This window comes from Parus major, chromosome 4, assembly GCF_001522545.3.
Source record: "Parus major isolate Abel chromosome 4, Parus_major1.1, whole genome shotgun sequence".
NCBI classification, from domain to species: Eukaryota; Metazoa; Chordata; class Aves; order Passeriformes; family Paridae; genus Parus; species Parus major.
In genome coordinates this window covers 30,768,587-30,782,580 of record NC_031771.1, presented here as the reverse complement: position 1 = coordinate 30,782,580, position 13,994 = coordinate 30,768,587, and the positions used below count along the sequence as shown (strand labels likewise).

General features: G+C 43.6%; 1 protein-coding gene across 1 annotated transcript in view; it reads right to left on the bottom strand.

The window, feature by feature from the left end:
- The window catches only part of TLL1 (tolloid like 1), a 127,734-nt gene extending 118,569 nt beyond the window's left edge, over positions 1-9,165 (bottom strand). The window contains exon 1 of the mRNA XM_033513737.1: positions 8,473-9,165. Coding sequence (XP_033369628.1) covers positions 8,473-8,734 — 262 coding nt within the window. The 5' untranslated portion in view covers positions 8,735-9,165. The remainder of the gene's footprint in view (positions 1-8,472) is intronic.
- Positions 9,166-13,994: the final 4,829 nt, after the last annotated feature.

Genomic DNA, 13,994 nt, shown 5'->3' with positions numbered 1-13,994 from the left:
TGGATAACATGCCTTCAACATGGTGCTAACAATTTTTCATGGAGACACACTATTCTCTTCATTAAAATGGGCTAAGCAGATTGCCTGAACACAAAATACCTAATTTGTCCATTTCTCTGGACATTTATACAAGGGATGAAGAATTATAAGTCTGGAAACTGTTGTAAACTAGTGTGGCATAACCTACCTACAAATAAAGCGGAAGTAAGAGAATGATTGTAAGAGTACTGTTGAGTAAGGGAAAAATGCAAGTACAAGTGAAAAAGAAGATGTATGCTAATTTGTTATAAATATAAGGACATTTTACCAGATGGAGAAATTGGGCAGTTCATCGTCATGTTCTCACACCCGCAGAGTTGTTCTAAAACTACTCCTCATGAAAGCAAATATAATCTGCTCTGCAAGTAAACTGCTTAAGTAAATCTTGATATTATATAAGGACCATATGAAATTATTTTCTTTGCTTATCTGAATACATCATCTAGAAACATTGGAAACTCTGCCTTTTTGGCCACTCTTTGGACAATCACTGTGCCCTAAGCAAAATTCTTTATACACTTTCAGCAAAGTGGAAAAGCATTGAAGGTCTTCAGTGCTACAATACCCATGACAGCAAGAACATACCTAACTAACACCTATTAAAACATCAGACAACAATAAAATTGATTTTTTTTGTTTAATAACAATTAAACTTGTTGCTAGGAGTATATTTAACTGCTGCTACCAGCGTGAGAATAATGTAACTCATCTGTGCAGCTATTTTGTTCCAACCTCCCCAGCTGGTGTCCTTGTCCCTTCACTTCTTACAAGAGCTGATACCTAAATTCCACCATACAATTTACAATAACTAAGAATCACAATGTGGCTGGAAAGGTACTGGCACCTTTCAAATGCAGCAATGAGTCTTTGTCATTCAGTTTCTGTAGGAAAACACATGAAATTCATGAGGACAGCAAGACAAAGAATTTCCAAAGTCAGATTAAAATGCACTGGAAAATGAATTTTAAAATAAACGTCCTTCCTTCGCAAATTTATGTCCTTATTTTGCTGATTATTTCCTGATCAAGCATCACTTATAACCATCAGAATGATGAAAAAAATCAATTCTAGTCAATTATTGATGGGCCTTTTTATCATGGAAGTATATATAGCAAAGAAACTGGTTTAATAAACACTGCATATCCTATTAGGCATCGTATTTCACGCACCTCAATAAAAAAATAGGAGTTATTTTAGAGTAATATTGATTTTTTTGGCATTTTGGTCTTGACAATCTCTGTTTTGTAATATTAAAAAGAAAACCCACAAACCTACATTTCTGAGCATTATTGCTCTGTAAGAGCTATCTGATTGTGCTCAAATATTTTCAAACATCTGAAACTCATTTATAGTCACTCAACATTTGCACTTGCAGACCATTAGGTGGGCAAAACTCCCCCCAAAAAGCCATGTGAGAGTATCTGTTTGAGTGGGAGCTGCCTCCGTAACAGTCTGCAGGAGAAATCACTCACATGGGTGGCACACCGACACTCTGAATGTGTCCACACACACACTTCCCAGCTCAACCTGTTCTGACACAGTACTATTTATACAACCTTTACACTTCAAGTACTGAGAGTCATGCTATTCCTGCTGACCAGCCAGGGACTGTCTTCACATCCATGAGTCAAACAGAGAGAGAAGGTTCATGTATGTGTTCTGTATAAACATTTGTAGCTGGATATTTCAGGACTGACTGTGCAGTGCTTAACAGATCATTGCAGCCCACTGAGCATCCAGCACGAGGCCTCTGAGAACATGCTGGTCACACACAGCCCACTCATCTTTCTCCTCCCCCTCATTTCCAGCTGTGAGCACAGGTGCCCAGTTTCTTTGCTACAGAGCTATCAAAGCACTAGAGGACAATCTTACAGAAAGCCTGATGATGAACTAGAAGTTATGTTTGGAGGGAATAACTGATAATTGTAAGCAAGAGAATAACACATCAAGGGAAGAATATAGGGAGGAGTAGAAGACTGGTCAGGCAGCAGAGGGGAAAAGCTGAAAAGCAAGTAAAAAGTGCATTCAGTGGAAAGGGAATCCAAAAGCAAGGGAACTCGCCATAGTAACAATGAAAGAAATTATAGGAAAAGAAGTAGGAGATGCACAGCAGACACAAAGAATGAATATGCATTAAAACACATTAACAGATTGGCCATTAGCTCTCAGCCAAGAAAAATATCCTGACAAGACAGAACTAAAAATACGCAAAGATTTCTCTAGTCACACTTTCAGTTCTGTTACTCTGAAGAGATGTAGTAGGGAGGTGGAAAGAGGTTCCTTCTGGTTAAGAATGGGGGGTATGGACTGCATTCAATAATGACTGAAACTAGTAGATTAGAAAGACCCTAAAGAGGCTGAGAAATGTCTGAAAAACCCTATGAAATGCTGTTCATCCAAATGAAAGCTTTGAAAGGCCAAAACTTAGTTTTGCTTGGTAATACTGCTCTTAGAATACATCTTTTCTACAGATACATATTAAACCCAAAAAACACATACCGTAATATTTTTCCTAAATTGAAAGCCAGACTATAAAAAGCTATTTCAATTTAAGGATAAATACATCTTGTCTAAACAAAGACTAGAGATTTCTTCCATTGCTCACTCACTGTTATAAAATTTAGACTATTATAATGCATCCAGGAAGACAAAAGAGAAGTCTTCCTCTCCACAAGGTCCACTGTGTTAGTGAAAACCAGAAGTCGAATCTCGGATCTTACAGCTTTTGCATTTTACAGACCTTCTGTCACTACCACGCACCACAGACATGACTTTCTCCCCAAAAAGAAGTGAATGAAATTATGTCGTAAGCCTACCAACCCCATTGTCCAGAGGGGCAATCAGAATGACATAAGGCAGATGTCCAGGTGTGGTGAATGTTTCAGAGCTTGCCTTGGGGACTTGATTCCAAGCTCAATTAGATTTGTTAGTCAGACTCGTTTTGCAGTGATGTAATACTGCTCCTTGCAGGTCACTCGTTTGACACACCGGATATATATTCAGAAACAGACGCCTATGGAAAGTGGTCTGGACATGAAATTTGGCCTTCAGTGTGGAAGGATATTCACAAAGTTAGAACATAAAGCATATCCATTTAATGTAGTTATCCCAGAGTTTCATACTGAATTAATCTTTTCAATGAAGCCAAGGACAAAAAGAACTTGATGTTCTCACAAATCTCTTTCAAAGGTGTTGGGATTCCACGTTTAAGGCCATAAAAGATAAAGTAATGGTGGAGAATTCTGGGGTGAAAAAATCTTTAAAAGCTAAATTTGTCAGTTGTCTTATTTACCCTATAAGTTTATCCACAGCAGGATGGAAACCAGTTGGGAAGACTATTCAGAAAAGCTTGTTTCTGTTTCAGCTGCCTACACTATGCATTTACTACATGAACAGTCACAGTTCTGTCAATCTGGCAAGTGATATTAGCAGCACAACCTCTATATTAGTACAAACTGCACAATATAGCTTTAAGAGTCTACTACATGACTGAACTATAAATATGAAAGATCTTGATTACCTAAATCATGCAACAGATTCAAAATATATAATCAGAGGCTTTAAGGATCTTCCTATTACCAGAATGCACAATTAGAATGATTGCAACTGAACACACATTCCAGAGCACAAGAGGGAAACTAAAATAAAAATGTAGCGGTATAGAAAGCTGCTGCTACAACATCAGGAAACAATAGTCAGACTACAGTTACAGATGACACTGCATAATAATTGTACTCAACATTTACCATCAATCATTCCTGTTCAGCTACTTTGCAAATAAAAGACATTACTAGGTTTGATGCTTCAGTGATGTGAGAAATACTAATTTCCCTGCTATGGACAATCCAAACTTTTTTTATTATTATTTATAAAGTAAACAAACAAGTTCCTTAGATTCTCAAAGGAGGTAGAAATGGACATGTAAGGACAGTCTGTCTTAATTTTCTCTAATTCTCAATCAGGCAGGCATGCATTTGACATACAGAATTTGTTCTTAGTCAAATAACTGCATGCTAATGAACTTTCAAGATATAAAGTTGTAAATATAATTGCTTGTCTTCAATATTCTTTCTTTTGACATTTTTATCTAGCTTCACTGAGGGAAAAAATAAAAGCAATTCATGCATCATTTGAAAGGAAAAAAAAATCCCAATTAACTGGGTTTTGGCAGGGGGAGTAATCCAAACTAACAGCAGTGAAAACTGTAAAAGTTTCATTTTCCTTGGGAGAATTTCCCCTAGTGCAAGACAAAATTTCTGGTGCAAAAATAAACCAAAAAATCCAGGTCCACAAAAGGGAAAAATAATAGTCCAATGAACTCAGCTTCAAGCTTATTCCCCAAATCTTTAACATTTGTTTTAGTAAGTGGAATACCTCACAGAAGAAATGCTAAGAGAGATTTATCTGAGGACAGACAGCTGTCCAGAGGCTGAAACAGACCTCAGCACTGTGGCTATACAACAAAACTAAGACTTCTTGCCTGATCTCCCACAGTTCATGGTATTTTAATTGGAAGTCCACACCAGAGTACACCCACTTTTTTTATTTGCTTTGTTTTGTTTTAGGAAAACAAAGTTGTTGAGAAAACAAAACAAAAGCCTTCAAGAAACCTTGTATATCAACTAAGTGCAGTCTATGAACAAGTATTACAGGACGGGAAATGATTTGTCTAGCCATCTCTCTCTATATATATTTCAGCTGATATCCTGAATAAGTTATAAATTGTGTTAAGAATGGAAAGAATGGAAAACCTTCAGGAATCAACAGATAAACGCAGGTGCATGCTGCAATCTGAAAAGTCTGGTGATGCTCCTTGAAATCTAACTTAGCATTTTCCTCTTTGGCGTGATATTTGATTATACAAATGCTGATCTATGTCCTTAGATTTAGAGTATGGCATTCCCAGTTTCACATCTTCTGGCAAATCAGATCTTGAAGACAAACTAAGAATGCCTTACACTTGAACTCATAACGGTAAACACTGAGGGCAATATCCTGCAGAGAGACACAAGGAAATATCCGAGACATCAGAAGCACAGAAACTGTGTTACATCACATCCCGCTGTTACAGTGTGCCAGCATTCTTGTCTTAAGGAGGAGTAGCATGACCCAAAATTCACACACAGGTTAAAGGTCTGCAGACAAACCCACGGGAAACCACACAGCTCATCAAGCTCTTCTGCACAATGTCAACAGCTTCCTTCCAATGGTTGTTTCCCCAACAGCATCACATTTCTCCAGGCCCTTCTCTTCCCTGAAGTCAAGGGCTCCCAATGTGCTGGCTTTACTGTTGAGACTGTACTTTGGGGTTGTTGCAAACAATAGCCGCTCTTTTAGATGCGAATCAGTTCCAGAAACACCTCCTAGTTCTGCAGGGCATCCAACAGACACCTGTCATCTGTAGATTTTTCACAAAGCTGGAAATATTGTAAGAAATGTACTTTTCAGCCTCTATTACATCCCACACTGTGCTGCTCCCGGGAATTTTAAGTCAAAGCAACAGTGTGATTCTAGGCACATTCACTAAAATGATCCCTTCCTTGTGAAAATGTTAAAATACACATATAGTACCTATAAAAAAATCCCACAAAATACCCACAAAGAACCCTTCAGAGGCTGTCACACAGTATTTCTGGTAAATTTCTTCCATTTTTTCACAATAAAACAGGAAGAAAGGGACCTACCAAAAGAACATTTATTCACCAGAGGTAGGTATCATAGACATATAGAGTTATGACTTCATCTAACTATGGATCTGACGCCTCATGTATTTCTTTGTCACAAGATTATAAACGTAGTCTGTGCAGTAAAAACTAAGCAACAAACACAACTCACCAGAGGAAATTTGAACTCTAATAACTTCTAAAATACAAGTGAAACAATCTTGCATGAGCAAGATGCAATTTGGGGTAGGTCAAATTATTCTAGCATGTCTGCAATTTGAAGAGGTATTTCTGGAGTTTTTGAAGCATATCACCAGGTAAAACCAAAAATTACTTTGGGTCTTTGCTGAGTTGCAGAAATTCCCTTATATCTGGCTCGTAACACTGACCCAACTGAGCAGCCTGAACAGCTTAAAAAACAAACAAACAAACAAAAAACTTTTACAGCCTCAGCTGCAGGCCCTCAAGATGCAGTAAAAGCGGGTGTTAATTATATCTACAAAGCTTGCATACCTTGAGCGTTATCTCAGCAAGAATTCTCTTATTTTATCCTGTTACCTTGCACATAGAGTGACACATAAATTAGAGTGTGAACATCTCACACCCCTGAGTGTGAAGCCTGGCTTTGTCCTTCTCTAGGGGCCCACTGTGGAACCCATCCTGACGGCAGAGATGAGTAAATTTACTCCTGGGAGTCCAAAACCCAGCCCAGACAATAAGAGCAGACCTAGGGAGAGCACACACTTGGGCTATGCTGTTAAAAGAGGCTGAGCACCCGCTACTCCCAGCATCTTTGATCAGGCACCAGTACTTTACAGGCTGAGACTAATGGAGCCTTTAAGAAAGGTCTAGAAGTAAAAGTAAATTGGGAAATACTCTTGGAGGATCAGCTTTCATTGATATATAGGTCTTTCAATTTATTAAAAATGATGGGTACATGGTACACACCCAGTGTGCAGCAGTGAGGTGCATTTTTATTTCTGAAGAATTGCCACACAATAAGAAGTAAACAAAAAAAATGTGTTTTCTTTTACTGGATGGAGAACCTCAAAGTGACAGCTTTTAAGACGAAGAAGAACTACACACAGGTAACTCGTCATACACCTACCTGTCTGCCATCCCTGTAGTACCAAAGCTCCCTATCCTTGTGAAGCAGCACAAGTAAGAGCTTCAATAAAATGTTTCTGTGGGCCAAATTTTCCAAACAAATGCTTCTTTCTCCAGGCAAAACAAAGTGATGGCAGAGAATTGGCAATGCAGATCAAATTGCAGTCTCCTACTGTTGTCTTTCTCTCATGCATAACCTCAAAACAGTTAGTATCATGAATTATAATTGCTAATTATTCCCACTATGAAAAAAGAATCCCACAGCAAACTGAGAGTAAATATGCATTTCTTATTATATGAAATGGTGCATATGAGTCTTCAAGAATTACAGACCAGAAGAGTTCAGGTTAACAATGACCAGTTACTTATACTCATTTGTGAGTGCTAATTGAGGAAAAAGTACTGTTTTGTTTGCAGTTGCTTCTGTTCTTTTTGAACTTGAACATTCTTCAGTTATAAGCAAGTCAGACCTAACAATTCACACTTAGGAACAAAATATTTTTGTGATTAGAAAAACAGAGTGTCTGCATATTTGGCATATATGTACACCACATTCTCTTCAATAAATTAAAGAAAACCACACAGCTACAGTGAACACAACCTTTGGCTGAACTAGTTTTCAGAATATAAAATAACTAATTAATGCAAAGGAGGCTGCTAGAAAACTTGAGCGCTTCTTTAACAATAGAACTGTTGGGCATGGACAAGCGCTGCTGTTGATAACACCTTGGGGAGGATAAAAAAGCACCACCGAGGTACAGTTATCTACTGAAATACCAGTGGACGCAGTTCCTGAGGTCAGTTCTTGTTACTGATAACTTTAATGGGCGAAGGATTGTATCTGGTACTGAAGAGGCTGCGGTCCTATATCAGTAGGATAAACATTCTAGAAAGCCACCGTACAGAGTGAGGAGAAGCTGTAACTCAGCTCTTCCCGCACGGTTTGGAAAGGCATGTGTCGGGCTCGGAGCACGCGGGAGGCAGGAACGCCGTGGAACACCGGCCCGGGTTCCGAGAGCGGGACGCGTGGGCTCGCCCGGCTGGAACCGCGGTAGACACTCACCACCCCCGCGGAACCCTCCCGCATCCACATCCCGGGCCCGCCGCGGCCCACGGGAAGGGGTGCCCGGCCGGGGAGCGACAGGTTGGGATGGAAGAAGGCTGGAGGGAGGCGGAGGCGGCACCGCGGGCAGGGCCCCGGGGGAAGCCGCCACCCTCTGGCGGAGCCCGGCCCGGCCGCTCCGTGCTCCCGGTGCTGCGGGGCACAGTCCCGCCCCGACACCTTCGAACCCCGCCGAAATGCTCTCTGCAACTTCCGCGGCTCCGGCGGCGCCGTCACCCGAGCGCTCCTCGGCCGGCACGACGCCCCCGGGGCCGCGGAGCGCTGGCGGCCGGGCCGGCCCTGCCCGCCGCCGCGCCCCTCTCCCAGCCCAGCCGGAGACCCTAGGGAAGTAAGTGGGAAGTCCCAGAAAAGCAGGTCCCGGGTACCTTCCCCAGCTAAGGGGGCTGGAGGTAGGGCACCGGCTGCGCTCGCCGCCGCTGCCCCGGGAGGGAGCAGGTGAGCCCGGGACTCCCCCTCACGCACCCCGCGTAAATAAAGCCGAGACAAAGTCACCATCTGGGGAGGGGGCGGGGAGCTGCATTAGACGTGGAAGTCACTTACCGGCTTTGCAAGGATCCTTATAATCTATCGCCTCGGTTTTATCCTCTTCAGTGAAATCGTAAGTGTAGTCATAATCAAGGCCAGAGCAGGAAGAAGGCTTCCCGCAGACAGTCCACCCGGCCAGCCACAGTGCCATCCTCCAGCAAAGCATCTTCATCCTCCCTCGGGCGGAGAGGTGGCGAGCAGGGCGAGGGTGAACTAGGCGGCCGGCTCTGCTGTCCACGCCGGCTTGGGAAAGGAGGGTAAGGGATGGAGAAACCATAGGTTTTGGGAGAGGTTGGTATTTTTTTCCTTCTCCACCTGGAGTCTCTTCCAAGAGACGGTGCTCCCTAGGTAGCCACGGTCAGACGGGTGCGACACAGAGTGAGGAGCATGAGCGCCGCTGCCCCCGCTGCCCCCCCTGCCCCCTCGCCGGGGAAAAGTCGCTGGGTGTGTGGGTGGGCGCAGGGGGTGGACTCAGGCCGGGAGATCCTGTCTGTCAGGGCTTCCCCTCGCCTCTGTCAAAGCCCAGCCAAACTTCCCGCGGAGGAGGAGGCGGCGGCGGCGGCTGCTGCCCGCGTCCCGCTCCGCGCCCGGCCCGCGCCCCGCTGCGCGCCCGCCGACCGCCGCGCCGCCGACCCCGGTCCCGCTGATGCTGCCAGAAGATGGATCCGGGCTGCACATCAGCAAACTACCTCGGGGAGAGGGGGAAAGAGAAAGGGGGGGAAAAAAAAAAAAAAAAAAAGAAGGAAGGAAAGAAAATTAAAGGGAGCGGGGAGGAGGGAGGAGGAGGTGGGGTGCACTACAGCGAACCGCGGAGCTCTACTGATGGGAGGCAGCAGCTATGCTGGAAGGAGCAAAGTGTCAGAGCTTCGCCCCCCTCTGCAAGAACACTTACTCTAAGCTCTGTCTCTGGCCTGTCCCCCCTCCTCCGTCCCCCTTTAACTTACGAAAACCTTACAGGCAACTAACACACAGTCGTCAGCATCCTGCTTACTTATTCATACAGTCAGGGTCAGGATCCGGGCTGCTTCTGATCTGCTCCCTTGATAGTGTGTCTTATGGAAACACACGCGCATTCACTATACGCCTCTATCTCCATATAGCTTTCTCTCTAGATAAGCAGTGCATGGCATTTAAACAATAACAACAACAACAAAAGGATAGAGATCAGATAAAACAATGCGCAGATCGACACCCGGCAGCCAAAAAAGGGCCAGAAAATGGGTGATGAGGAGGACGATGAAAAGAATTAACTACAATTTAGGAGACAGGAAAATAAATCAGTGTCTGTATATTTCCCCCTCTGCTGCTGCTGCTTTGCAGTGTTAGCCCCATGAGCTGAAGGGTGGGGGTTTAAGGAGCGAGGGGGAGGGGGAAAGACAAAAGTTTAAGAGCCCACAGTTTGTTTAAAACAGAAGAAGGCATTATAAAAGGTCCACTGGTCTCCAGAAGTTCAGCCAAGCAGCTGGGAACCGGTTCCAAAATGAAAGTAAGAACAAACAAACAAACAGGAAAAAAAATAATCAAGGCAAACAAAAAGTAAAATTGCAGCATGCAGCAGCAGCGCAGAGATCTTGCAGTCGGGCTTTCCTGCTCTCACGTGGATCTCCAGGAAAGTGGAGGTGGAGGTTTATTTTCCAAGTGAAGTTTCCGCGGGAGCCACCGCCCCGCTCCGCGGTGTCCTGCCTCGCCTCGCCCGGCCCCGCCGCGCTTCAGCGCCGAGGAGCCCCGAGCTGCCGCCGGCTGCGCGGGGCCGGGTTTTGTTTTAAAGCCCGACAAGGGATCAGCGCGCAAAGCCTCATTTCAGCCGATCAACCTGGAGAGGGAGGGGGAGGAGGGGTGGAGATACGTGCTGCTGGAATAAAATGAGATCAAGCGGGGAAAAAAAAAAAATTATACATATAGATATATAGGTAGCTAGAGATCTCCCTGCCTGCCTCCTCCCCTCCCCCGAGACGGGCAGCTCCGATCCTGCAGAAACGCCTGAAACTGTTTCAGACCAAGGTGAGACTTTTCCGTAGCAAACTCTACTCCTCCTCCTTTTACGAGTTTCCATGGAAAAGGGCGGGGGGGACGACGAGGGGCGGGTAGAGGGGTGTTTCTTTTGCTCCCGTTTCGCCGGGGTGTCACATTTAACACGGACTTTTGAAAGAGCTGCCGCGGAGAGGCGGCTGCGTCTTTCTCTCACGTCCGAGCCCGCACAGGCTCGCTCTCCCCGCAGCACTTCCCGGTAGCCTTCCCTCCGTGGCAGGGGTGGAAATCCGGAGACAGTCCCTTCCCCTGGCTGTGCCAGGAGCGCGGGCAGCGCGCCCCTCGGCCCCGCGGGCCGCTCCAGGTGCCGCGGGGGGGCCGCGCCCAAAGCGCTTACGCAAACTCCGGGTGGGCACACTTTGCTTTCGCTGGAGGGAGGGAGGGGGCACAACTTCCTATCGTCGCTGTCAAGACTTAGCTGGCCCCAAAATTCGGGGTTCGGGTGGCTGCAAAAGCCTCCTTTGGAATGACGAAACCTGTAGTACCTACCCGGGCACCCCGCGTCTGCCCCTGCCGTCCTGCGAATGAAGGGTTAGTGCTGCTATAGATGGGCACCCTCGGCCGGTCATAACATTATAACTGGAAAGGTCGGTTAAGACAGAGCTAATAGGAGTTTAACAATATTAAGAAGTCTGGCACCTAGTAGCGTCAGTGTCTTTGAAGTGCTTCCTTATATTTTTGGCATCCAGGCTGCGTCCGCATTACTCCTAAGTCAGGCTTGTTGCTCCAAACTTGGAAGCCAAGGAGTGGGTAGCTGCCACTGAAAAGGTGCAGCCTTCACTAGGCAATCTTTGTCCCAGAAGTTCAATTTGCTGTGTGTCATAAAGCCTTCAAAAAGCAACGCAGACCAGATGAGAGAAAAGCTTGAGAAACTTGTGGCCTTTCCCTCTTCCTCAATATACTTTCTATGACCAGCCACCTCAGACACTTGGAACTGACTCCAAGTTATCAGAGACTGTTTCTATCAGTCCCTCAGAGCAGTGTCGAGGCTGATGACTACCTCTGCTTGCAGTGTCATGGTTTGGTGGCCTGTGGTTTGCTAAAGAAACCAGCCTGATCCAATCTGAAATATGGTTTCTGTTATTTTTTATGTCCGCAAAGGAGGCAGCTTATTTTGCAGTGTTATTAATTGCATGCTCTTATGGAAAAGTGGACCTCCATAACCTGGTTTTGTTACTTTGCTTGCTCTGACTTCATGTATACTCACCTTTAAAAAGTTAATTTTCTTTTCTGTGCCTTTGCACCTCCACTCCAAAAAGAAACTGTCAAGCAAGCATATGTTTGTCGACAGAGCTTTAGAAACACTGATTTTGCTGATTGCTTTACAGCCCAAGAAGAGGAATGTACAACATGCAATCCTCAACATGCCAGTCTCCCAAGTGAGGAGATTATTAGAGCCTCTGCAGCAGGAGATTAAGTCTCCCAGCAAGGTAGGCACTGACGTCACCTTCAGCTTCAATCTGCCCCGTCCTCAACATCCCCAGCACAGGCAGAGCAGCACCAAGCACTCACAGCCGTGAGGACAGCTGGCCTTGCAGAGCCCTGACTAAGACAGGAAACAAACTCAGAAACGCTAGATGGGAGTCATGCAGAAATCTGGGCACATGAGTGCTGTAACAAATGTGTGTATATGTCAGGGTAAAAGCTGTTTTCTGCTTGTAACCCAGAGCAGCTACACGTTAGAATTACTCTTTAAAATATGCATTGCAGCTCTGCAGAAACTATTCTACATTGCTTAGGTATTAATATTCCCATCAGTCACATAATTAGAAAACTTTCTTTATATTAAAAGAATTTTTTTCCTAGTAACCAAACTGTTCCACATTAAAAAAAAACTTTTTCCCTAAGTAACCTGTTAATTATTCAACCTAGCTCCTTTCATGATGCAAATTTTTGAAACATTCTAAGTAAAAAATATTTTTTCCTTATCACACATTCATGTCTACCATTCCAAAAAGCTCACAACTCTGATAATCCATCTGACAACACAGTCAATCAAAATCCATCCTACAGCCGTTTCCAAAGAAACGAATACATAGCCAGGAAGACAGAATGCTTAAGCTGGAAGGAAACCAACCAAAGGAACACAACAACAGCAACAACAAAGCCATTTTCCCTTTTCTTTTAAATTTACTGATTTGTAGGTATATTACAGGGACAGAGATAATGGTAAATGTAGTTATGTTAAAAGTGGTGGTGTTATTTATATATATATATATGTTTATTTATTTATTTTTTATTATTATTGTTTTTTAATACAAAAAGCTGGAGGCTTTTCAGCTCTTCCTACACAAAAATGAAACAACCAAAAAAAAAAAAAAAAAAAAAACAAACCAACTTTAAAAAAAAGGACAAGTATGTACCAAAGACAGACACAATCACAGAACTAAAAAAAATACATATGAAACATCATTGCTCACACCTCCTCCTCATTCTTTGGCTATCTGTCTGCTGCTTAGGCCTCCATCTAGCGTGGAGTTTTAGGTGGGTGGACACAATGGGCTTATTCACAAACATCAAGCTCAGCACATGCCTAAGGCTTTGAAGGCTGAAGACCATGGTGGGTCAGCTCCTTGGGACCAGGACTCGTGGGGCTTTTCAGGAGGCTAAAACAGAGAAGTTCTGCAGAAACTGGTTACCTTCCTGCTTTATCTTCTGATAAACATATTCTCTCTGAGGTACCTAGAGCACTTCTGAAGCAGCTGTAATTATGTTTAAGTATTTGCCCATTCCCCAAGTGGTCATTCTGAAGGGAAATACTGAAGCTGAAAGCACATTGTGACAAATAAAGTGTCTATGTAACAAACATGCATATACACAATCGTAACTATATTGAGTGAGCCATGTAAACTAAAATTAAACTTTTAACAGCAGTGGGTTCAGCAGAGAAACCATATTTCTCCCTTCTCTCCTACATGTACTCACATATTATAAGTTGTTCACTGCATGTTCACATACAGTTTTTTCCTACAAACCTCTGTGCTTAATTAACAAAAAGCCCTTCAATGTTATGTCTTCTGTTTTGTTTTTATCTTTTTTTTTTGAAAGCACGCCCCATGCTTTATTCATTATGCATTTATTTAGATCCTATTCTGCATACGGAGTTAGTAATTTCCTCATGGGCATTTTATGGAGCTTGTTGTTACAGTATTCATGGGCTTCAAAAATATTAACTATATTAGTTTCATAATCCACCTCTCAGATGAGGAGATACTGTGATAGGATATGAATATTACATTTGGGAAACAGCTATAGATTACCTGATTTGGTATCTTGTAGATCTGTCAGGACTTGGCACTATAGAAAAGCTAATTTCTTCAAGGTCTGGTTTCCACTGCTTTCAGTTGTAGAAATTTTAGTCAGTGACTAACAATCTCTAATCAAACCCTGGAGTTTTCAAGCATCTGAAAATGAGAAGCAAATTATCAAGAAGTGTAATTTAAAAGCCTTGAACCAGCTCTATCAAGAAACTCCGTGGCAGAGACAAGAACGAAGACATGAATTTCAAA